This window comes from Vipera ursinii (genome assembly GCF_947247035.1).
Source record: "Vipera ursinii genome assembly, chromosome: Z".
Classification (NCBI taxonomy): Eukaryota; Metazoa; Chordata; class Lepidosauria; order Squamata; family Viperidae; genus Vipera; species Vipera ursinii.
The window spans coordinates 29,240,193-29,266,272 of NC_139517.1; the positions used below are offsets into that span (position 1 = coordinate 29,240,193).

Consider the following 26,080-nt stretch of genomic DNA (forward strand, 5'->3'; position numbering starts at 1 on the left):
TGCTTTCATCAGATTGTTCAGTAAATATACGCTGAGAGTGGGAAGTGTTTTTTGGATCAGACGCTTAACTTACCGAATTGTAGGGGTCCCACATTGAAAAAGAAACTATTTTTCCCCTTAGTGATAAAAAGTGCAGTTTTGGGAAAGTGTGCTTATAACTGGGGATCAGTAATGGCTTGATCAGTAATGGCTGCACATGTTTAGTGCAGAGCAAAACATGGCCTGCCAATGTGCTTTGTTTAAAGATTTGGGGACTATCCTCTGTTTTCCAATTTAGCTAGAGGAAAACTGGAATATTTCACTGTTTTATTTTAAATTAACCTCATTTTTTACTAACCCATAACTCTGCAATCCATGAAGTGGGCATGTTATCATATTGCCAGTGCTAGATGAGGAATAGGAAGGTTGTGATTGGTACGAGTGCAGGAGAGACTTAGACAGTAGTTTAGACTAGTACTTCTCAAACTCAGCAGCTTTAAGAAGCAGAATTCTGGGAGTTGAAATCCACACATCTTAAAGTTGCTCAGGGTTGAGAACCACCTGCTTAAGATGAAAGCCTCATTGAGCTAGGATTCCTTTACATCAGGGGTGTCAAACTCACAACATCACGTGACGTGTCGTGACGTATCGCGACTTTTTCCCCATTGCCGGAGCTGGGGTGGGCGCAGTTTCGGCATGATGCATCCTGCCCGCAGGCCGGCAGTTTGACAGCCCTGCTTTACATGATAGGACTGTGATGCTCCTGGGAGAGTCATGAAACTGCATGTTTGCATTAAGCTTTTTGATACCTGCAGATGGGGGATGTATTTATGTAGTTGTGAAGTCAGTTGGATTTATCCATTTTTAAGGTAGATCTTTCCACAATGATGTGAGTGTCTTCTGATCACATCCATCCTTTCTTCCAGTTTGGATTAATTTGTCCCTTTCTACCAACCATCATTAATAATTGCTCCAAACAGCAAAGGCAATGAAGCCATACAATAACTGAATTAGAGATAATTCTATCTGTATTTGACTTTAGAAAGCAAATATTTTAACATTCTTTCAAATTGTCAAACAAACAGTGTTGTCTTTTCTTTGATTACAGGCATTCTGTTGGTGTGGAAATTATAGCTGTTGAAAGTGAATTGATCACGTGGATCTGTAGATAGCGAGCAAGAAACATACCATGCCCGTCCTATCTGAAGATTCAGGTATTTCTGCTACCTTAATCATTATATCATTCTAAATTTATGTTTTGAAAATGTGTTTTTCTGTAACTATCGTACATGAAATTGGAGATCCAGAAGCCTCTAAAGATAAGTCAGTTTCTAGTGCTATTCATGTACTGATCTGAACACATGCCTAGTTTAAAGTAAGCTGATAGTAAAAAACCCAAAGCAAATTTAACAACAAAAGGAAACCTAATCTCGTTAAACCTATATAAAATGTAAAAAAACAAACAAAAAGCAGTGCCCTTTGGCCATTTCTTTTTCAGATTATAAGTCAATTTTCTCATATCTGATGGCCCTGAAGTATGGCCAGTTCAACTGAATTGGGACCGAATTCCCAGTGGATATTTGGAAGATGTAGTCATCCAGAATAGATTAGATTTAGAGTTGTTATAGTCTTGGGAAGAGGGGATTAGTAATTAACAATGTGGTGTGGCAGGTATGGCCACATGTACCATGCCACTAGATCAGTGTTTTTCAGACTTGGAACTTCAGACTGGTTGGGGAATTCTGGAAGTTGAAGTCCACAGATCTTGAAATTCTCAAGTTTGGAAAATTCTGCACCAGATGGTAACTGTTGACTTCCAACGTGAAATAAATATGTTTAATTGATTTTGATTTATGTGCTTTGCTTTTTTATATAGTATTTTAAAATGTTTACATTTTGGTACCTATGGCATTACATTGCTCCAGCTCAGAAGTTACTAATACCTATTCTAAGAACAATGAAGTTCTGCCTTTCTCTTGACTCCACTTTTCTTTTCCAGCTGATACCCAGCATTTAAGGATGTACATGATGATTAAGGCTTTTCTCCTTGAGTTAATCACTCCCATTCTAAGAAGCCATTTGCACAGATTTGGAATAGTTTTCAACTAATCCTTCCATTTTTTCTTATATGTCCCATTTTGACTCTGATCTTGCTGGTATGGAGCTCTGAACTTACATGTAGAAAAATGGTGTAAAAGTTATGATAATCAGATAGGTGAAGTAGCTAGAATTGGTTGCTAAAAGCAATCTTGTATTCAGTGGAATAAATAAAAGATACAAAATCGACAAAGAAAAAGATTCTTGAAAGCCTGGGTACCAAAATAATAGCAGAACATGCTAAGAAATTTTCCTGTTGAGATGGAATTCTAAGAATAGGCTTCAGGATGAAAGTACATTTTCTATTGTCACTGTTATTGTTTGGCAGACCTGGACTGTCTTTGTCCAATAAATAAAAGTTTGGATTCGGAACTGGAATCTCCAGAAATGTGAAAAGTAAACTTTAAGGAATTCTGGGAGTTGAAGTCCAGACATTTTAAAGTTGCAAGTTTGAGAGACACTGCTTTAAAAGGGATTTTTTTCTTCCAGTTTTCTGGCTTTAAGCTGACATTTCAAAGTAATGTTATGAAGTCCTTCTTTGGGATAGATTAAACTTCTGTAAAATGCTATTTTACAATTTGATCATGGGCATTCTGACCAGTCCCTTTTATATTGATCCTTTAGGTTTGCATGAGACGCTTGCACTCCTGACCTCACAGCTGAGGCCTGACTCCAATCATAAGGAGGAGATGGTATTCCTGAGAGACATTTTTAGTGAGAGAAGTCTGAGCTGCTTAATGAAAGTAAATATTTTTCTTTAGAGAAAACCTTGCTGTTAGCTTCCTAGTTTTCCTCTGTCTGATATTCAAACTTGGGGCTCAAAATTGGACATTGTGACATGTGAATATGCTGCAGAGCATGTTTCTGAGCACACATAAAGTTTTGTGAACACCCACAACATAACATTCCATAGTTTCTCAATGATACTTGGCTTGGCATACTTTGAGTTTTCACCCAGGCTGGGCCCTTTTTTGGTGTATTAATAGTAAAGATTTTACATAATTTAGGGTCCAGTGGTGTGATAAGAAAGTGATGGAAGCTAAGACTGCCAGAATCTATCAGACTTTGAGAATATTGTGTTGTATTTTCTTTGTGGGCCATTGATCATAATAAGCAGAATATGGGATGATGGTGATAGGAATCAAGATGGCAGTTGTGACTGTGCAATTAAAGCCCTGCTCCTTGTTCTTGAGCATGATGTGAGTGCACATACAGAAGAGCTGGGCCTCAGTTATACAGTTGTCGCTATCTATTTGTAGTTTGAGGTTTTATTTTTTACCCTACCGCATCCCTGAGGAAGCTTTTGATGACCCCTGGAGAAACAGCTTTAGTAGGTCTAAAGCTCTTCTGATGTTCTTAGGCTGTAATCAGTGAAAGAAGCAAACCTTTCCACTGCACAACATACAGTTTCCTGCTTGAATGCACAAGTGATTATATGCATTGGATTTGGAAATATTTGGAAAACAAAACATGTGATAGTTCTTTGGTTTCTTATGACCATGAATGGGAAATAATGTTTTCTAAAGGGACGAGGAAATGATTTGGAACAGCATGGACAAGTTACCCCCTCCCCGCCCCCGCCCCCCCAAAAAGTGATGGGAAAAAAACAATTTGGAAAGTTATGCTTAGAGAAAAGGCTTGTAAAATAAGAAGACTTAATCTGATCTGATTGAAACTTGATAACCTTGATACTTGCTAGTGTTTTTACCTCACACACATGATAGAATTCCTGAAAATAACCTGTCAATTGGATGGAAGACACTTTAAGTTGTAGGCATAGAAAACTGGGTTTTAATTGAAAATAGTGAAACTTGGGCTCCTGAAAACAAATGCATAATTCATGAATGTAAAGGAAAATGCAATTGAGAGAAATGAAATATCAAGAGAAACTAGTCTTCTCATCCTCTGGTTCTAATTGCATAGATGTTTTGTTAGTGCATCAGATGGAATGAAAAAAAGTTTGTCAGTGAAATAATTCCTGATTTTAAGATGCATTAAATGAAGGGTTTAATGGTTAGTGGGAGGAGGCAATGTCTTTTAAATCCAGGTGCATGTATGTTTTTTTTTATTGAAAAGTTTTAAAATACAATTTTCCTTTAAAAAAAAACCCCTTCCCCCTCCCTCCTCCCCCCTACCTCCCCCCCTCCCTCCCTCCCTCCTCCCCCCCTACTTCCCCCCCTCCCCCCTCCCCCCCGACTTCCCAGAGCTGAATACAAGGTATATATATATATATAAAAAAAAAAGAAAGGCAAACATAAGCAACCATGTACTAACAACTATAAATTCTAAAATCCATCACTCTCTAGCTTATATAGGATAAAACAAACCTTAGCAATATTAAATATATATAAAAAACTAAAATAAAAAAAACACTTTCTAGCTTATATAGGATAAAACAAACCTTAATAATATTAAATATACATTAAAAACAAGGAAAAAAAACCCCAAAATAGAAAGAGAAAAAAAAACAGAAGAGAAAAAAAAAGGAAAAAAGAATTATTCAAATACTACATAATACTTCTCAACCCTATACTTGTCCTAAATAGACTCCATCCATTTTGTCCATTCCATGATATAGCGTTCTTACAAATAATCTTTCAAATTAACCAAAATCTTCGCCACCTCAACCAAATCAGAAAACTTTAAAGTCCACTCTTCTGTAGTCGGCCGTTCCTCTTCCAGTACCACATCTATAATTATTCCAAACAATAAAAAAGATTGCGAACAAAACTTTAACCTCCATTTGGAAATCTTCTATATATTGCACCAAACTCTAATCCAAAAAAAACTCACCCTTTCCACAAAACCACCACATATAAAAATATATTGTGTCTACACCCAGATCTTTTCCCACCTCCCATACTTGACTATGAATACGTCGTAAAAATTCCATAGACTTCTGCAAATCCTGCTATTTTCTCTTCTTAGATCGTTTTGCAGCAGCACGCGTCACCCTCTGTTCTATAGAATCATCCGACGAAGTTGTGTCTTGATGTCCTCCAACACCATTGTCTTCTATCTGACCACCTTCGACCTCTTGATGCACTCCTTCTCCAGATCCCTTTTCAGCTTCCAGAAGTGTTAATGGCGTTGCATTTAGAACATTATTATAGAAATCACACGCTTGCATCACAGTAACCAGACGGTACCCTTTACCTTCGTGCGTCACCATCAACCCAACTGGGATCTCCCATCTGAACCTTATATCTCGTTGCTTGAGCTCTTGCACAAGAAATGTAAAATCCTTCCTTCTCCTTAAAATCTTTGGAGGAATTTCTTTTAAGACCAAAACTTCTTGATTAGCAATCACAACTTTAGTATCATAAGCAGCTCGTATAACTTCATCTCTAGTTTCCCTTTTTGCAAAATATACCACCACATCTCTAGGCAACTTTCTCTGTCTAGCAATCCATGAATTCACACGAAACACTTTATCCATGCCTCCTTTTATTTCAGATGCTGGCTGTTTCAACACTACTTCAAAAGCCTCAGAAACCAGCTGCTTTAGATCTTCCTTGGTATTCTCCTTTAAGCCTCTAACTCTAATGGCAAACTGCATCTGGTAATATTGAGCAAGACTCAGTTCTTTTTCCACTTTATCTTCATTCTCCAATACTTTTGCTTCTAATATAGCATTCTTTTGAGTCAAATCTTCTAGCTTTTCCTCCAATTCTTCCACACAGCGAGCCACTTTACACTCTGAAGACAAGATGTCTGCCTTCATCACTCTGAACTTCTGTTCCATCCTCTCCTCCATTCTCTCCTCCAATTTCTCCAATTTCTCCTCCATCTTTACAAATCTATCATTAATTGATTCCAAAATTACCTGGGTGTGCTTTTCAAGAGCATCTTGTAAGTCCTTTGATGTCAATACATCAGGAGGATGTAGCGCCTGCAGTAATGATTGTTGCACAGGAGAAGTTCCAGCACTCCGAAGAGTTTTAGGGGGTGGTTTAGCCGCCATCTTTTACCAAATGTGACGCACTTTCACTTCAGATTTATAATCCAAAAAAGTCCATCAAGCTGGAGAGTAAAATATAATAATCCTCTTCACCTTTTCCTCTTGTATCGCTCTGCCTGCTCCTTTAATCCATAATCATTCCTTCAGGCAGGGGTGGTCGCAGACGCCTGGCTCTGCTCCAAGAAATCAGGAGCAGAGGTGCCGGCCAGCTGGGAGCAGCCCAGGCTACGGGGGAGTTCAATCCTTCAGCCGCCCAAGCCATAAGCTCAGGCGGCCCTGGAGAACTCTACCCCTACCTGGGAGCTCGCCCCCTCCTCTTCTCCCGAGGAGGGGGCTTCAAATTCGCCCAAACAGCTGATCGGCGCTGTTTCGGGCGAAAAAACAACAGCTGAGCCGCGGGCAGCCCGGGAAGGCTGTCTCCGTCGCCGCGGAGCCACCGGAAGTCCCCAGGTGCATGTATGTTTTATGCATTTTATATATTTTATGCATATGTAAACTAACAAATGTATACAGGTAGTCCTCAACTAGAGCCTATTATTATGGTCGAAAGTCATGATGGTTGTTAATTGGGTCATCGCATGACACACACCATTTTACAACTTTTTTTGCAGCGGTGGTTAAGTGAATGAGGTGGTGGTAAAGTGAACCCTGTAAATGTGGTCCAGTTGCTGAGTGTTGAAAATGTGGTCGTGTGACTGTAGGGAAGGGGTGGCCATCGGAAATTTTTTCAGGATCTATCATAATTTTGAATGATGACTAAGCGACCAGTCGTAAACCAAGGATTATCTGTATGTAAAATGACTACCAGAATTTTATTCATGTGCACTAGCATGCAGAATGGCTAGATTTTGTCTGTTTTGGCCAGGTTTGCTAAACAAGGTCTGTGAAATCAAAGTTTACTGAAGTTGTTTACAAAGTTGTCATATTGTTAAAGAACTTTAGCTGTTTCATGGAATGGAAAAGTCTACTGTCAACACAGATTTGCAGTGAATTGGAGTTAAATATGCAAGGCAAACAATTTAGATTTAGAAGGGCAGCATTTTAGCCCACAAAAAATTGCCTTCAAATTCCTCTTTTTAAACCAATTGGATCTTGCTGCAAATGAATCTACTTGTGAAAATGTGTTTTTTAAAACAAACAGACTGAATCTCTTTGAAATAAGCCTGATAATAAAGCTTGTATTCAAGGTCTTTGCTCACAATTTGAAAGGAAAGAAAACCACTAGAATACAATGGTTGTAAACATTATTTTTGATAACATGGTTTACAAAGCTCTCTGCAGAACTTGGAGACTGTATTTTCAGCTAATAACAATGGATAGAAACACTTTTGGAGGGAACAGCGCATTCAAAAGAAATACAAGTAGATAAATTCTGTTTCTGCAACATCAATGCCTAGCATTGATATTTATACTGTACCAATAGTGCATAGTTTTTCTTTAAGAAACTTATAATTATTTTGGTTGGGTTATGGGTGATGTATTATTATAGGAGATGTCAATTTTTTCAGACCTTTAGTCAAATTTGGAACTGGAAAGTATGCTGTGCATTTCCTGCAAAACAGTAGTCATAGAATGGGATCCAGTCCATTCACAGCATGATTGCCATAATTGGTTGTGGTCAATCACAGAATACCCAGAAGGCAACTTGTGTCTCATCAATGACCAGTTTGGCTAAGAAATTGTGTGCGACCTGAACCTATGGTATTCTATAGTCCTCAGAAGCCAAAGCATGTATTTGTTCCTCCATAAAACAATATTAATTTCATGGCATGTCCAAAAAATGCCCAGGGAAGAGATTGAGAGACTAGTGAGAAATCAAACAGTGTAGTATGTGGAATTCAAGGAATATAATCAATATTCAAAGAATAGAACTAAAATGGGATTGTCAAAATGCTTCACCAAATGTTTAGCTCCCTGATTAGCATATATAAGATACCAGTCTGATAGAAAAACTGGGAACTTGGACACACAATCCTTTTGCTAGGGAATCAAGGCACCCAACCTTGTACAGATATTTGGTTCAAAAAGTGGTCAGAACCTGGAATGAGAATTTCATTTGAGTGAATTTTAACTGGAAGCAATTTCTGTTTAAACCTAACTCACATTAAATACAACTAATTAATATATTATTATTATTATTATTATTAAATATTACATTATAATTATATATTATATTGTAATGACATTTATATATTATTATATGTAAAGTATTACAATTATTATTCAATATTATTTATTGGCCTAAACTGAATTAATAAAGAATTCAAAACCATTAATATGCAACTTCTTTTTTTTATTGAAAAGTTTTACAGTACATTTTTGAATACAAAACCCCTCCCCTCCCCCTCCCCTCTCCCCAAACCTCCCCAACTCTCCCCTCCCCTCAACTTCTTACATGTTACTAATTTTTCTGTATTGCCTATAAAAATCACAAATAAATAAATACATGGTAACTCATGGAGAAGCTCTGGGGCTCAGGAGGATTGTTCACACCATAAATATTTTGTGTATTTCTGCTTTGGGGACAGAATATGATTTTTGTTGTTTTCAAAGATGCACTGAGTTGTAGAGAGGGTATCGCTGGCATCTGCTGCTTTCCCACCTAAAGAGTATTCGTTCTGCAGCCCTATCAGCCCTCAAGCATCCTGTGCTAAGAAAATAAAAATTGCAAGAGCCGTCAGGCAGCAGATGCTGCTGTAGCCAAAGATTTATTTATTTTAAAAGAAGCCTGTTATGTTCTAGGCACCGTATAGGTTCTCAAACTGATTGAGAGTAAAATGGGAAACTGGATCAGGTCTTTCTTTTCCACCGTCTCACATGTTAGATATTTCATTTGATTGAAATAAATCTTGTCTTGAAAGGATCTGTTTCTTAGATAGCTCCAACCACTGGAGGTTTTGGTACGTGCGTACATGTGTATATTGTCTGTTTTCTGTTTCAGATTCATGAAAAATTGTGCCATTATGAACAACAAAGCCCGGTCCCAGTACTGCATAATGCCTCTGCTCTTGCTGAAGATGTAAGTTCATCAGGGAGAGAGCAAAGGGAAGGAAACAGAATGAAGAGCTGTCTTCAGTGTGCCGTTTTTTCACTGCAGTGTTAAACTTGCTGAGGCTGAGAAACACTGCTTTAAAGAACAGCTGTGGGATTGCAAGATGAAAGTTTTGGTGGGCATCCTTTTCACATCAAATGGCACAATGTGGGAGAAGGGCTTCTCTGGATCACTTTGCCTTAATATTAGAGCTGGGGGAAATTGCTGGGTGGCACAACTTAGAATCGAGGAATTGATGCATGGATAGGATTGGACATCTTCTCCTTGCTGCTTGTCAGTTTTGAATTGCTTCCATTCTGAATTGTTAGTGAGATTCGACTGACTGTGAATTCTCAGAAATTACAGTACATCCATTACATTCTTCGCTCTTTCTTTATAAGGGATCTTAACTTAGCAGTAGAAAATATTCTGTATGTTCAGAAAACTTCACGGACAGTCTGCTTTCTCCAGCAAGGCTGAACATAATGTTGCCCATCAGGAAATAAATCCAGACATTGCCAATTTTTTCTTTTTTTTTTTTGACTGGATGACAATCTTGAAATTCTGAGACCACGTTGTGCATAGTACTCTCACAAAATGCCTGGAAGTATGCACAACTTTGTCTCCCCGCAAAAAGGTTTTCCTAGGGGAAGTGGCTAGTCAAAACATAAATCAAAAGTCAAACTAGTGAAACTGCTTTCCATTTATGGATCTCAAGGATGAATTAAACCACCTTCAGTTTACTTACGCCTTCTTCTAGGCAGGGGAGCGTTGGGCTGCCATCACCTACCCACGAAGCAAAGTGCTGGGCTAAGTCACCCACCAGTTTAATGGTGGAATGTAGTCTGGAGGCATTCCGGAGGAGCAAAAGACAGCAAAGTTTAAATAGTTTGGATGGGAGAGAGTTAAAATAGCTTCTCCTTAGCAAGTTCTCAGAGTATATGTTTAATGGAGTAAATAATCTTCAGTTTGGCAAGATTTCTGCCTATAGACAGGGAACAATAAAGGAAACTGCTTAGAAGAACCTCAGTTGTGCCTTTCTTGATTTTTGGAGAGTGGCCTTCTTAGAATATTGGTGAAATATTTATAAATGAAGATTGCTGGAAGTAGATGCTTTAAGTCATCTCCCTGTGTTTCTTTGGTCCTTTTTAATTCTATGTATGTTGCAGGATTTATTTATTTATTTATTTATTTTATTTAATTAAATTTTTATACCGCCCTATTCCCAAAGGACTCAGGGCGGTTTACAGGGCAGCATAAAATATAATATAAAAATAGTATAAATTAAAATAGATTAAATTACATAAGCCCAACAATTAAAACAATACTAAAAGCTAAAACCCCTTCAGTCCAGGCCTGATAGATCAAAAAACCAGGTTTTCAGATCCCGGCGAAATGTACGCAGATCGGGGGCGGTCCAAAGTTCCACCGGTAAATCATTCCAAAAGGCAGGTGCGCCCACAGAGAATGCCCTCCCCCTGGGGATCACCCGCCGGCACTCCTTAACCGTCGGCACCCTGAGAAGGCCCTCCCTGTGGGAGCGCACAGGACGATGGGAAGTTGATGCCGGCAGCAGGTGTTCCCTTAGATAATCCGGACCCAAGCCATTCAGAGCTTTATAGGTCATTACCAGCATCTTGAATCTCACCCGGAGGGCAACCGGAATGCAGCTCACGGAGAAGAGGTGTTACACGGGAGTATCAGGAAACTCCCATAACAACTCATGCGGCTGCATTCTGCACCAGTTGAAGCCTCCGTGTGGTCCTCAAGGGCAGCCCCATGTAGAGAGCGTTGCAGTAGTCTAGCCGGGAGGTCACGAGCGCATGGGTGACTGTGCGTAGGGCATCTCGGTCCAGATAGGGCCGCAACTGGCGCACCAGACGAAGGATGATACAAGAGTTGGACCAGAAGACCTTCCAAGTCCCTTCCAGCTCTGTTATTCTGTCATTCTGATACATTCCAGGACTTCTCCTCTGGACAGTTGTCCTTTTCTAGAGTGTGATCCTAAAATTAACAAACAAATCACTGGAAGTGTAATAAGAAAAATATTCATCGTCTTGTCTGTTTTGTTTGTGGGTAAATTTCTCCCTTTTTTCTTTATTAAGGTGATAGAAGAATTGCAGACTGCACCGATGAATAACGATGAAAAGGAACTGCTTCAGTTGCTCTCGACTCCCCATCTCAGGGTAAAAGGCTTTCTTATTTGTAGCTCAAGGAGAGACTGCTGGTGCAAGCATTCACGTCCTTCGGATATAGCAAGTGGGAACTGTGGCTTTAGTCATCTTCTTTTTAACAATTTTAGAGTTTTGCCATCACTTAACGTGTAACAGGCTAAAGCTGATTCCTGCTGCACAATTTCACAGGATCTTCAGAAGATTTTTTTACCCTCTGCCTGCTGTAAGGATGGGATTTCTAGTCAGTGAGAATGGATAAAGAATAAAATGTTTACAGAATTCAGCCATAAAGAAATAAAAGAGTTTGATTGGAATTAATATTTGCCACATAGTATGGGCACTGAAGGATTCGTTGAGAATGACAATTATTCTCATAGTCTATTTTGTTAGGAATATTAATCTGGGGCTACAAAAGTGACTCCAAGAAGGCAGCAAAGAGACATCTGAAACATCTGATTCTTTGCTGACAACTATTGTCTGTCCAGATTTTGGCAGCCTAGTTTGATTGTCTGTCTATCCGTCCATTCCTCTTTCCATCCATCTATCCTTCTGTCAAGTAGATCAGAGGTCCCCCACCCACACACTACGTACCCCGGTACCAGCCCACACTACGTACCCCGGTACCAGCCATGCAAGCAGTGAGTGAGCGCGTAAAGCCATCACCTCTTCTCTTCCCCCCACCCCCCACCCCGCCATATCAGCAGTCTGCAGAGCCGGAAACGTTGAAAAGAGCTGAAATAGAACAAATGTGGAAATTAAAGACATGCAAGCTAATATTACTCTTATTATAGAGTTTTAATAATATAATCATGCAAGTCTGAACGTGCTTCCCCTTTCCTTCCTCCCTACTTCCCTTTTTCTTCATGATAAGTAAGGAGCTTCATGTCTGAGGTGCTTACTTAAATTGCATTTCTGCCCTGGACTCTGATTTCTTTTATCTTGCCATTGTCTTGGTTGCAGTTTTTCCTCTTGTTCCTCCAGATGACTCCTTATGCCCAATTATATGTTCCCATTTTGTAGTGGAGAAACAATTTCTAGAGTGAAAGGGTGCCATAACCCTCCTTTCAAATGGCTTCCATCTTTACTTGTATCAACTTTCCTGATGAAAAGAAGGGTTATATATATACAGAGGAGGTGCTTGATTTTGTTTACTCCAGGTGTCCCTTTTACCCCTATATGGGATCTGCAGGAGTTAGGCCAGAGAAAGCTACTTCTTTTTTCCAATTTGGGGAGCTGGAGAGTCCCTTAAAGGGAGAAAGTTCCCCCCTTAAACTTAACTTGTGCGGATTCAAGTGGGAGCCAATGGTGGTAGTTGTGTTAATGTGTAGCAGTTATTCAGTTTCAAGGCTATCGATCATCATGCCAGGAATCCATTAATTTATAGCAGGGGTGTGAGAAAGAGAGTGAGTTTTAAATACCAGATCACAGATAGTCCTCGACTTACAACTATTCGTTTAGTGACTGTTCAAAGTTAGAACAACACTGAAAAAAGTGACTTATGACCATTTTTCATATTTATGACCATTGCAACATCCCCATGGTCACATGATCAAAATTCAGATCCTTGGCAACTAGCATATATTTGTGATGATTGTAATGTCCGGGAAGCCATGTGATTGGGACCCTCTGATAAGCAAAGTCAATGGGGAAGCCAGATTCACTTAACAACCGTGAACAACTGCAGTGATTCACTTCACTGCGGCTAGAAAAGTCATTAATTGGGGCAAAACTCACTTAACCACTGTCTTGCTTAGCAACAGAAATTTCGGGCTCAGTTGTGGTCATAAGTTGAGGACTACCTGTATTTGTGCCTTTTTTTGGCAGCAGCAAATCAACTGATTTGTACGGTTTCATTCTTACCTGCAGAAAAGATTATTAATCTGCTGAGCCCTCTCTGTGAGATTTCTGCCTAGTCTAGTCTGTGTGGATCTAAAAAGTGAAGTATCAGAAGATCTTGGATTTACAGCTAAATACCAGGCAAAGAACTTCTAAAACTAATTTATTTTGTATGTTAACACCCCCACCTTAAGAACATTTGGCTTAATTTTAAGGGGTTCAAAGTTTTTAAGGATGTTTTAGCTTTTGTAAGCTGTAAAGTGTCAGTTCGGTTCTCCAAACATCTTTCCAACTCTCCAAAATAAAAATGGATCTGAAATGTTCAGCCATACTTACTTTTGAACATCCACATGTTGTGATAGGGTGGAATGAAGGATGTGCCACTAGGTTCAGGTTGCCCCATCCCTGCCCACACACATGCTGGATGGAAAATTTTGGGTATTGAAGTCATACGTGTTAAAGTTGATGAGGTTCTAGCTACCCAGCAGATGTCTGAAATGGCTGCTTCACTTTGGCTAGTAGTAGGGCTGGCCATAAGAAGCGAGGAGCGGAGATCAACTTGTGATGTAGGGCTTTGGGGCCAGAGGGGGTTTGTGTTCAGAAAAAATACAAATAGCAATGCATGGCACTAGAAAGATGACAACATTTGTGCCAGGCACACATTCAGGAGGATGTTCCAGAGTGGATGTCAGCCTTGTCATCATAAGGAGATCCTTCTCCAGCCACCTAGCTATGGGAAGCTCCACACCATAGACAGGGAGTTGTGCACTGGGAGCTTAGGGTTTGCTCCTAGATATGAGAATCCATGTGTGTGGCTTGAATGGTGGCTATAGACCAGGGGTCTTCAAACTTGGCCCTTTTATGACTTGTGGACTTCAACTCCCAGAATTCCTCAGCCAGCGTGGCTGGCTGAGGAATTCTGGGAGTTGAAGTCCACAAGTCATAAAAGGGCCAAGTTTGAAGACCCCTGCTATAGACACTTCCCTTTTTTATGGCACATGACAAGGCATACAAGAGGCAGGACTGCATTGCAACACTGCATCTGCTATCTTGCCCTTTAGACATTCTTTCCCCTCCATGGTTGCTCCCAAACGTTGGGAGGTCTGCCCTACTGATCCATTTATCTGCATTCCTGCTGATTCTCTAGTGGTGAGAAGACAGTATTTAGGAATTTATGAGTCCATGCTCAGGCAATATCTTGCTACTCCTTTTAAAGTCATTCTGCCTGGGATTTGTTTTTCAAAAAATGCTTTTTAATGCTCCTTAAGGTTAATGGGTAATTCTATCCTGAATTCTGCAATATAGTTATCCCCTAAGGTTTTCATTCTGTGTCTTTAATATCTTGCATGGGAGAAAAGTAGAATAAAGCTTTTCATAATTTACCCTACTTCAGAAGATGAATAGGGAAAGGACAGATGACGGATATGAAAGCTTTTTTTTTTTTTAGCTAAGAAGTACTTTGCACGGATGGTATGAACTGAAAGCTGCTAAGCTTTGGGTTTTTTCATCCTTTCCTAACCTGCAATTTTACTTACCTTCTGCAAATTTGTTAATGTTTATTTAAACCCTTTGCTTCTTGGGTCCAGATTCTCTCTCTGTAACAGAAATAGTTGTTCCCTCTTGTTATCATATCAGAACTTTATTCTTCTACTCTGCAAGGGAATCCTTTACTTTCCTTCCCATTAGATTTGAATATGCAGATGATAAACAGGGTTTTAATGAGAGTGTTTTAATAACTTGTACTGACTAAGAAACTGAAGACAAAGGCATTCGAATTGCAGAGGTCTATTATAAATTCAGAATCTACTAAAAGAAACCCATGCACAAAAGAATTGGAAATTAAAAGAGATTACATTTAATATACCCAGTGAAGACTTCTTCTCCACTTGGCTGAGAATGGGAGTGGGTGGCAGACATACGTAATTATGCAGCTGTATTTATCCGAAATATAAAAAGTATATGTTTACATAAGACCCATAAACTGCAAAAATGGATATCCTGAGGTTCATGAGCCCACAGGCAGCCCATGACATCCTTGGAGGGTGGGTGGTAGGACCAACTCCTGTGACCCTTTTCTTTGGCTTTTAGTGCTTTTTAAGAGAAAGGAGGCATTCAAGCCAACCAGTCGGAACAGAGAACAGAGAACTATTTCAGGTCATGACAGTAAAAAAAAAAAAAAAAAAGAGAGAGAGAGAGAGAGAGAGAGAGAGAAATCCTGTTAATCAATCTGCTAAAAAATAAATGTGGCTTTAAAACCTTCAAACATGCATACTGAATGGTACTTAGGTGTAGGTGCTTAGATTTTGTAGATGTTTATGCTGATTAGGGATTATTATATTTATAATAAACTTTATTTACATATTTAAGCCTGATTCTCCTTTAACCCTCATGAAGGTGCTTCCCCCCCAACCCGAGAAAGAGGGACACTACATCACTTACGAAAATGCTGCCCACATAGCAGTCCACAGTATTTTTGTACCTCTGCCATGAGGCTGGAGGAGCTACTGCAACACATGTTATTTTCTATGCAGTGAATGACTCTATGGGCTGAAGAAAAACAGTGCTTTGGGGCAGAAGAGAAACTTGCAAGCTGCTTTGAAGCAGACAAGGAGGTTCAAAGTTCTGAGCTATAAAAAAGCAGAATTCAATATCATCTTCTTGTTGCAAGAACTGGGAGCCTTCCACTCCACTGCCTTTTTCCTTGGATGTTTCTCAGCTCTATCGTCCAAAGCTCTCGCAATGCTTTTGGCTGGGCCAGGTGTGCAGCTGAGGCACTGAGAATATTTACTTTCTCCTTCCCTTCCCTATCATTCCTTATTTTGCAGCAGCTAGTCTGCACTGTTTGGTACAGTACAGACTGCCTTTCAAGGATCACAGTCCTCTCTTTCCCAATCTTTTTCTTTCCAAATGTCTATTGTCAGCAAGGGATACCTGGGAATGAAGCTCTGTGAAAACACCGGGGATATAACACGGGTGAATGCACTCAGGGTATGCTGACTAGTTCTGTGCAGACTTAGCCAACCATGACAGAGAGCCTCTCTTTTCCTCTTTCTCTCTCTCTTTGATCTCCCATGGGAGCCCTACATAGCCCTTTGATTTGTATACTGATGGGAATATCAGTTCCTTATATATGCGCTGTTGATCTTTCATGAGATCAGTATTCCTCTGGGCAAAACTAAGAAAAGGAACAGTACAGGCTGGTGTGATGAGGTTCAGTTCCCTCTGGCAGCCAGAACAGAAATGACCAAAGAAGAGAAGAACCAGCATCTGAGTGAAGGGACACTCCTGCTCCAGGCCAATTACAGTAGTCCTCAACTTATGATCACAATAGGGACAGGACATTTGTCATTAAGTGAGTTGAGCCAATTTTATCATTTTTTTTACTTTTTAAAGTAAATCACAGTGGATTTTCCCATTGACTTTGCTTGTCTGAAACTATCTGGGAAGTCTCAAATGGTGACCCTGGGACCAGCATAAACATATGCCAGTTAACAAGTGCCTAAATTTTGATCATGTGACCATGGTGGTGCTCTGATGGTTGTAAGTATGAGGGCTGGCTGTAAGTCATTTTTTTTCAACACTGTTGTAACTTTGAACAGTCACTAAATGAATAGTGTTAAGTTAGGAACTGTAGAGACCAAAAGTGGCCAATTGTCCATAGAATTCTCTATGCAACATTGAACGTCTGGCATGGAAAATTTTCTTCCAACTTCCCATGAAAACACTGGTTCCTTGCCTGGATCACTTTGCTCCTGCTTCAACCACACATTGGCAAGCTGCAGAAGTTACACCTTGTGAGGAAAGGTCTTCAATATGTGGTAGGTAAATCTTAAAGTGAGGGCAAGGAGGATGTGTGGATAAACCTTAGAGGGAGATTCATTGCATTACCTTAGGTGAAACAAAATGGATGAAAAATCTTGAGCAATTTAAGATATCCATGCATTCCAAAACCAAGCCTTTCCCCCCGCCCCCCAAATGTATATAGTTTATAAGGGGCAAAAATGCACCTCTTAAATATAGAATACAGAATAACAGAGTTGGAACAGACTTTGGAAATCTAGTCCAACCTCCTGCTCATGCAGGAGATGCTATGCCATGGTGGACAAATGGCTGTCCAATCTCTTCTTGAAAGCCTCCAGTGATGAAGACAAGCCGTTCCACTGGTTAATTGTTCTCACTGACAGCAAATTTCTTCTTAACTCTAGGTTGGATCATTCCCTGTTAGACTAGACAAACCCATTTTCTGCAACTGTTCATCATGTTTTAGCCTCCAGCCCCCTAATCATCTTTGTGGCTCTTCTCTGCGCTCTCAGTATTTTTTTGTATCATAGTGGCCAAAACTGGATGCAATATTCCAGGTGTGGTGTTACCACAGCAGTATAAAATGAAACTAACACTTCATGTGACCATGATACTGTTAAATATTAATTAATGGCTCTTCAGTATTACCCTAAACAAATTGAGCATTTGGCCTTACCTTTTCCCATGACATCGTCAGATCACAAGCCAAACCCCTGAGGACTCCTGACAGGACAAAAAGCAAAGTTTGGCACTGAATGCTAGAAAATTGCCCTCTGTTGAGACAGGGTGCAGAATGTGTTTCGAGTTTGCCAGCAAGTACATAGTAACTAGATTTTCACAATACATTTAAAATGGGGTTGGATGGGTTTTGGTTAACGTCTTGTAGCAAACCACCCATTATCGTAGTGTGTTGTGTAAACTAAGCCATCACATATTTGTTTAGGCATTGTATCTTAAGTGAATATAGCAATTATATTTTTGTTACCCTGGATTTAAGGTTAGTGTGATGTGCCAACCTAGCTGCTGAAATCCCAGGGAAGGAAGAAGCGAACAGAAATGTTTGGAAGTGTTTGAGGGCTATTTTGGGAAAAAACAGAGGACAGGGAATGAATGGGTAAAGCCTCCTCTCTCCAATTATTTCTTTCTGTTATATCCAGTGGAAGTGGGTTTTTTTTATTCAGAAATGGCTAGTGAGCTACTATACATTCTGGTGAGCAGAAGGTGGAATGGATAAAAATAAACACCATGGCCTTTTAAAGACAGGTAAAATTACTTTTTCTTTGGCAACAAGGATGAGTAGAATTTCCATGCTTGCTTGGTATGTAGAGATTCACACATGCGGTCCCTAATATCTCAAATTTAAAATAATTGGGAAGTAGGTGGGGAAAACATTTCTCTGTCTAAAATTCTGAAAAGCCATTTTTCCTTGAAGTAGACAACCTTGTATTCAACTCTCCTTTCTTTTTGGAGTTCCTTTTCCACCAGTATTGTTAACATTTAGATTGCAATATTTTTGGAACAACTTTGGAACCTTGACTAAACTGAAGTACGTGCAAAATGTTGTGACGCTACAGCTTGCTTGGTCTGTGAGACTCCTATTAATATAACGTGAAAAACTATTGATATTGGAGTTTTGATATTTTTTTGACAGAAGTTCATTAGCTTATTCATTTTTTTTATTCTTGTATTTTTTTTAATAGTGTGCACCTGCATGGTTGCTGCCTAGTCTGTCTCTTTCTTTCAGTCATGACTGTATATTTATTTGTTCTGAGATTGCTGTATTTTCTTGAAATGTGAAAATATGCTTCTTCTCTGAGCTCCATTGTAGCTTTGTGGCTGTCTGCCAGCTTGGATCCATTGTATGAAATATTTAATACTGCTCTGCAAGCAGAGGGATTGTGTTCTTTTTAGATTTATCTTGGATCTTATAAAACATGCAAGAACTAGAGGCGAAAAACAATATAAGAGGGACAAAGATGAGTATTTGAATTCAAAGACAAATGAGTTTTTTCTTGCACATAAATACACATCATGTGAATCAAACAGTTATTTCTTCAAGTATCCTGTAAAATGATTTTTAATATGATCACAGATATCTGTATTGCTTCTTTTGTTAAAGGCCGTGTGTGATTAGTAAAATTCAGTTAAAAAGAGTTAGATTCTACTGTTCCTTCATGAAAACAAAAATACAAATGTGCTTCCTGATCTAACATTTTATTTTCATGGTGGCCAGCTGCATAAAAACATATATTCACATGTGATTCTGTTATAACAGTTATGGCAAATAAGAATATTTCACAAATGGAATGGTTTGTGCTTTTTTGTGTCATACACTGGACAATCACTGGAGCACTTGTAATAGATATTATTTACTCTTGTGTCTTCAGCAAGAATAGACTGTTGTTGGGTTTGATATAATGTAGAATTATCATTGTTTTAAATAAACTATAATGTTCTGTTATTTTTGAGATCACCCAGCAACCAACTTAGATGACCAACTATGATTAAAGACCTTAATTTGAAACTCATCTGCAAGCCATTGTACCCTAAATAGCTGGCTGTGGTATCTGAGTTATCAAACTTGTCAGTTTATAATTAGGTGATTATGTTATCTAAACAACAGTTACAGCAGTGAATTAATACTGAAATTGAATGCTGAGCTCAAAATATGGCTTAATTTCTTAACCAGGGCAGGGGAATTTAAAAGAGTATTCTGACCATTGATTAGCTCTTTTAAATCGATTTAAAACACAGCAAAGATTATTCTAGATTATTTGGCTTATTGTTAGGTCACTTTAGATTATTGTTTTTCAATGTGGCAATTTTACAGTGGGTAGATTTCAACTCTGAAATATTCTTTGCTGATTGGGGAATTCTGAGAGTTTAAATCCACACATCTTAAAGTCATTCTGTTCTGTTCTATTACAGTCCAGTCCAGTCCAGTCCAGTCCAGTCTAGTCTAGTCTAGTCTAGTCTAGTCTAGTCTATAGTTGCCAACTTTGAAAAACTGTTTTGCAGAATAGGAAGCTATAAATACTGACATGTATATTTATTGTGAGTTAGGTAGCTTATAGATTTTTCAGTCAATGAGTTATTGCCATTTTTTGGCAAAGGTGGTAACTTATCTTGTTAACTAAGAGTCTATTGATAACACATATCAACAGTTTGGTATTTGAGTTAATTATTGATTTGATTTGAGTTGCATGGCTACTAACCTTACTCTGTGCCAGGAAGCTTACAACAGATAACAATTAAAATGCCAGCATAAGAAAAACTGTAAGGACAGCTGAGGTAAAGATCCAGTTGACAATAACTCAAAACCATAGCCCACAAGGGCCAACTAAGTAGCTCACTCTCAAGCCCATGGAGTTTCCTAATCATGCCATCAAATTGCTAGGATCAGATAGGAGGAGCTAGAAGGCAGAGTGAATTAAGATTCTCCAGAGAAAACAAATTTTGACATAAACACAATGCAGCATTAACGCTGTACAGGTAGGTTGCAATTAGTAAAATTGAATAATGCAGTACTCGATTTAGTGCAAATTATAAGTCGATACCAGTTCACGTTTGGGCTTCCGGGGGAAGCATGGCAAACTGAACATGGTTCTGTGAAAGCGAAGCCAAAAATTGTGTCCAAAACCAAGGAATTAGTGAAGAGACCTGTTCCTTGGATCATCTCTGGAAAAGAAGAGGATGGGTCATGTCTGCATGACAGGGCTTCTTGTAAGAAAACTGCTGGAGGAGCTTTCCATTTTCTGTGGGTTTGAGCACTAGGAGGTGACGGGATCAACAATATTGCTTGCAATAGGGGCAGAACTTTTTAAATGACACTAAGTTTGCAAACCTCACCAATCATTTTCAGAAATTATCTATTAACCATTGTAAAGCTTTTAGGGATCTTTGGAACAACAAATTTGAAAAGTTGAAAAATTAGGTCAGCTTTTCTTCAGTTTGAACAAGAAGAATATTAATTATAAGGCTAAGAACTTAAAAAAATCTGAAATGAACAGCAAAAAGCCAAATAAGATTTTGATCTTAGGACATTATAAATGGAATAAAGATCTGAGTAAATTTGGAATGTTGAAACTACAATAAGACTTTGGAATTAAGTATAAAGAATAAGCAGCTTTTTGTGGGAATTAGATCTGTTTTGGTTTATGGAGGTATAAGAGATAAGCAAAAATTGGGTACAAAAAGAATCTAAAGATTTTAGTCAGAGGAAAAGATATGCAAGGCTATAAAATGTAAAAGTTTATAAAAATGAAAATACTAAAGATACTTGTTTTCAAAATACTTTTGAAAATTGGAGTCAGAAATTAATAGCCAGATTATCAACAATGTCATAATAATGTCTATGCACTGATTATGTCCAAAAAATGTTATTGAATAAATGACAGTTGTAGAACAAATTTTATCTGACAAGATGATGGGACAAGAGAATGGCTTGGAAAAAAGAATGAGCATCTTTATTAACAATTTCCTGAATCCAAAAATATTGTACAAAGTATCAAATTGCTAAACAAAATACCTAGTATCTTTGTTTTAATGGAATAACAGTCTGGCACCAATATCATAAACACTTGAGAAGGTCTAGATCCCATTATTCCCAAGAAACATTAGATATACTTGTTTAAATCATTGATTTTAACTGCAGATTTCCTTGATGTAAGGCACTGGGATTTCTCATGTTTGGATTTGAAATAAACTGCGGGGCTTGATTATTTATGGTATTTGTGACAAATATTTTAATTAAATATGTTGGAATATCAGGTGAATGACCTGATAAAAATATCGTCCTGCCAGATCTAAAGGCATCAGATAATTAGTCCAACATCTGATTTTTAACAAGTGACAACAAAGATGGAAGAATTTGTGGGAAAACATTAGGAATGTTCCAAGTGAATCAAACCATTGTCTGGAAAAGTTTTCCTACCTCCCAAGTTCTGTGTTTGGGGCAAGATAATTATATAATCAAAGCCTTTGGAAGATTTCTTCTCAATTATTATATTATGTAATGCAGCATATCCCAAATAATGACAGCTGTCACAGGCCGCTCCATGCGGCCGCACTGACAGCTGTCAAAGGAATCGCGCACACGCAGTCACGCTCCACGGACTGTCAAACCCACTACATGCGGCCGTTTGACAGCTGTCAAATGCCGCGCATGTGCCCTGCCCGCGAGCTGTCAAAACAACGAAGCCACGGGCTGTCAAAACGGCGGCAGCCGCTAAACTGTCAAACTGGCGCATGCGCCTGAGCCACAGACGCTAGCTGTCAAAAATACCGGCTGCTTGGAAAGGCCAGCTGACAGGGTTTCCCCAGCCAACGCGCTTGCGCTATCACTGGGGAAATGTCAAAGCTGCCAGCTGACCATTGGCACAGGGTCCCTCGGCGGGAAAACACCCGCCCCTGATTCGCTGTCCCGTTTGACAGCTGCCTATAAAAGGCATGTTGTACCGCTCTGTTTTTGTCCGGGCTATGTTAAATAAACAGTTGAACTGAAGACGCGTCTCCCTCATCCTTGCCACCGCTAATTCATATAATGATTAGGTTTTGCAAATAAAGGGGAATTTAAAAACTGGTGCCTTGGATGATGGGCTGACAAGTTTATTTGAAATGCTTTGAAGTTGGTAGAGCTGCTCTCTACATATTTGTAAAGATTGAATTATGTTGTCATATTGGGTTTAATTGAACAGTCCCAGTTTTATTGTGAAAACCTATTCGCTGCCCTGCATGGTTACAGATGTTGAACAGAAAAGTTGGAGGCATAGCAACCCAGAATAAACATGTCAGTATCTGCTTTGATCCTTTATTACAAACCTGTTGGATGATAGTTCCCCTTATCTTCTATAAAGATAGTCATGTTGACCATTGATTATGAGAATTGGGCACTATTGTTTTGAGAAAGCTTGTTGAAGTAGCTTGAAGTGAAGTCAGTGATGAAACAGGAGCCCACTGTAAAGAAAGCATCTGGATGGTGGCTTTTCTTTTGAACCTAATGTAGCTGTTGGAAGCAGCAAGTGAAGAAATCCAACCAATGAATGAATCAATCAAATCTTTATTTTGATTATAGACCAACACAATGAAGGTGGGATACGAGCAATAATTTTAAATTTCACAAAATTAAAAAACATAAAAAATACATTTTAAAAAAGGCTAGAAAATATTTAAAAAGTCTAAAAACTCGATAGGAAAGGGTAGAAACATTAGATAAATACAAGGAAACATTAAGGCTAGTTTGAGGCGCAGGAATCTGAGAGATTTTAAGTGCTGCTGAGCAGAACCTGGCAACATGTTTGTAACAGGTTAGAATCTGCAAGCAGCAGAGAAATACAAAATTTTCCCGCACACCCTGGATATTTCTACTGTGATGGTGAAATGAAGCTAGCACAAATGTAGTACAGACACTGGAGAACCAGTCTCCACAGTCACAGGGGCATTGAAGAAAACTCTAATGTGTTTCTGTTTTCACATGTCTTTTTATTTCATTGTCCTGTTTCCTGTCTCCTTTTGTCCCAAGGCGATGCTTGTTGTGCATGATACTGTTGCTCAGAAGAATTTTGACCCTGTTCTCCCTCCATTGTTGGATAATATTGATGATGATTTTGATGAAGAATCAGTGAAAATAGTTCGTCTAGTAAAGAATAAAGAACCTCTGGTATGTATGCTTGATGCTGGTAAGAACAAAAAGCTGTTGGGATTAAAATAATTAAGGGATATTTTTTAGATGTAAAAATGATTCCAGAGGTTAAAAACGGGAAAGGAGTGGAGAAATAAAGATGGTTCTGTAGGGATGAATCTCCTTGGCAGTGTTGACTACTTCCAGCATGATTAACAGCTTCTCTCCTACCCATAAAATGTCCATATTTTCATATTTGGATGGCACAGTAAGCCAAACACCATCTGATTTAGTATGTTGTGTAAACATGGTTATTCTGTGAAGAAGTATTTTGAATCTTGTGCTCTAAACTGGCTGCCAATCAGGTTCCTTGGTGATTTCATTCTAGTGTTATAGAATCCAAAGCTGGTAGCTTCCCATTTCCAAACTATGGCTAACCCAGGCTAATATAGTCAATGACAAGGCATTGTGGGACTTGTGATCCAATTTGTGTTGGTTCCTTTTTCAGCACTAGTTGTTTTGGTTTTCTGTTAATAGATGTAAGTCAAGATTTATTAGACTTTAAAGTCCTTAAATATTTGGAACTTATCTGATAAATCGTCTATCTGAGCTTTAAGCTCAGCATATGTACTCCTAGGTTTTGCTCCAACTTTCATATGTGAATAAACAGGAAATACATCAGTTTCTTACTCTCCTATGTTAAATTAATTTGAACTCATTTCTACATGTTCCCCATATTTTAAAACTGTTTAAGAATGTATTCACATTTTATTGAACATTTTTTCTATTAATATACATATTTTCTGTGTCTCATATACATGTTTTGCCAGCCATATTCTTGATTTAATTTAGATTGTATTGGTATTCCCATAATTATAAATGCTTTTGCATATATCATTGTTGAGATGTGAACTCAGTTTCAGAATTTATAAAAGTAATTTACCTCTAAGTAATGCATGAATTGTATTTATGTTTAGGAACGGTATAGGCACATAGGAAATGATCAAAGTACAAGTAGTCATTGCCTAGCAACCACAAATGGGACTGGTAACTCTGTTGTTGAGTAACATGTTCACTAAGCGTGACATCATATGACCGTGATGCGTGATTTTACTGCCAGCTTCTCCATTGATTCTGCTTTTTGGGTTAGCTTATGAAGTATGCAAATGGCAATTATGTGAACAAGGAATGCTATAATGGTCACAAATGCTTGCCACTTGTGAAGTGCTCAAATCTCAAATTATGTGACTGTGAGGAAGCTATCATGGTCATAAATGTGAGGACTGGTTGTAAAGTTACTCTTCCAGCGCTGTTGTACCATCAAACCATCACCAAACAGGGCTGTCACTAAGTGAGTCTATATGTAGCATAAAAATGTGAATTGAATGAATTTCATTCTGTCTCTAGCAGAATCATCAGGGAATACGAGGATCTCCAGGAATATCCTTATTTGGGAATTATTTATAGCCCTCTTTTTCTGGGTTTCTAGAACTATGTATTGCAGCTTGCACTGTTTCATTTTAGAGTATTATTTTATTATTTATTTTATTATTTTATTATATTTGTATACCGCCCTTCTCCCGAAGGACTCAGGGCGGTGAACAGGGCACATATAAAAATACATAGTACAAAAATTAAAAGAGAATTAAATAGGAGCCTGAGCTAAAACAATAGATAGTAATATAAAAAATCCACAATAAAAACCCCAACACATCCCCCATCAGGCCAGGCCGCCTTGTTCAAATAGATAGGTCTTCAGACCGTGTCGGAAGGAGCGAAGGTCAGGTGCCATCCGGAGCTCAACCGGCAGAGTACAATGCTTTTATCTGCTGCTGATATTTTATTTATTCTATTTCAATGAATGGTGTATTGAATATTGTTATAGTATGATTATTAACCTTGTGAGGACTTTTATCCTGAAAAAATGAAAAAGTGTAATATTCCTATTAATAAACAATGCTGTTATTAACAAGAGCTACTTGGGGATCAGCTGGAATTGCAGCAGATGTAGCAGGACAGATCAAAGAAAACATTTCTTCATGCATCTTACAATTAATTGAATCAATTCTATTAATCTTGGCTTAGGTTGTATTAAAGTGGACCTGGTTAAATTCACAGAGGATAGAACTAGCCATAGCTATTAACCGTGACAGCTACATAGAATTTTCAGAGGCAATGTCATAATGAATATTAATTGCTGAGTGGGATCAAAAAGTGAGATGAGAATATTGTTTCCATGTCTTGCTCTAGGTTCCCCCCAGCTTGTGTTTGACCACTATATATTATGAGGTTTTTCTTTTAGGCTTAATTGACCAAGCCTATTCTGATGTGCCAGGCTAGAGCTGTGCACTGATGGGTCTTTTGTTTCTCCTTTAGGGTGCAACAATCAGGAGGGATGAGCACACAGGGGCTGTAATTGTTGCCCGCATCATGAGGGGAGGGGCAGCTGATCGCAGTGGTATGTTTCCCTAAATTGCAGAATTCCTTTTTTTTTAATTTCACATGAGAGAAGACAAGCTTTCTCTCTGAATCCGCTTAGGATTTTTATTTTTCCTGAAAAACCATACAAGACTTTGATTCCC

The 26,080-nt window shown here is 38.6% G+C and overlaps 1 protein-coding gene across 1 annotated transcript in view; it reads left to right on the forward strand.

The window, feature by feature from the left end:
* Positions 1–1,126: 1,126 nt before the first annotated feature.
* Positions 1,127–26,080, forward strand: part of MPP3 (MAGUK p55 scaffold protein 3) — an 80,509-nt gene continuing 55,555 nt past the window's right edge. The window contains exons 1-6 of the mRNA XM_083376269.1: positions 1,127–1,193; positions 2,701–2,819; positions 8,979–9,056; positions 11,174–11,254; positions 23,400–23,537; positions 25,875–25,956. Coding sequence (XP_083232395.1) covers positions 1,169–1,193; positions 2,701–2,819; positions 8,979–9,056; positions 11,174–11,254; positions 23,400–23,537; positions 25,875–25,956 — 523 coding nt within the window. The 5' untranslated portion in view covers positions 1,127–1,168. The remainder of the gene's footprint in view (positions 1,194–2,700; positions 2,820–8,978; positions 9,057–11,173; positions 11,255–23,399; positions 23,538–25,874; positions 25,957–26,080) is intronic.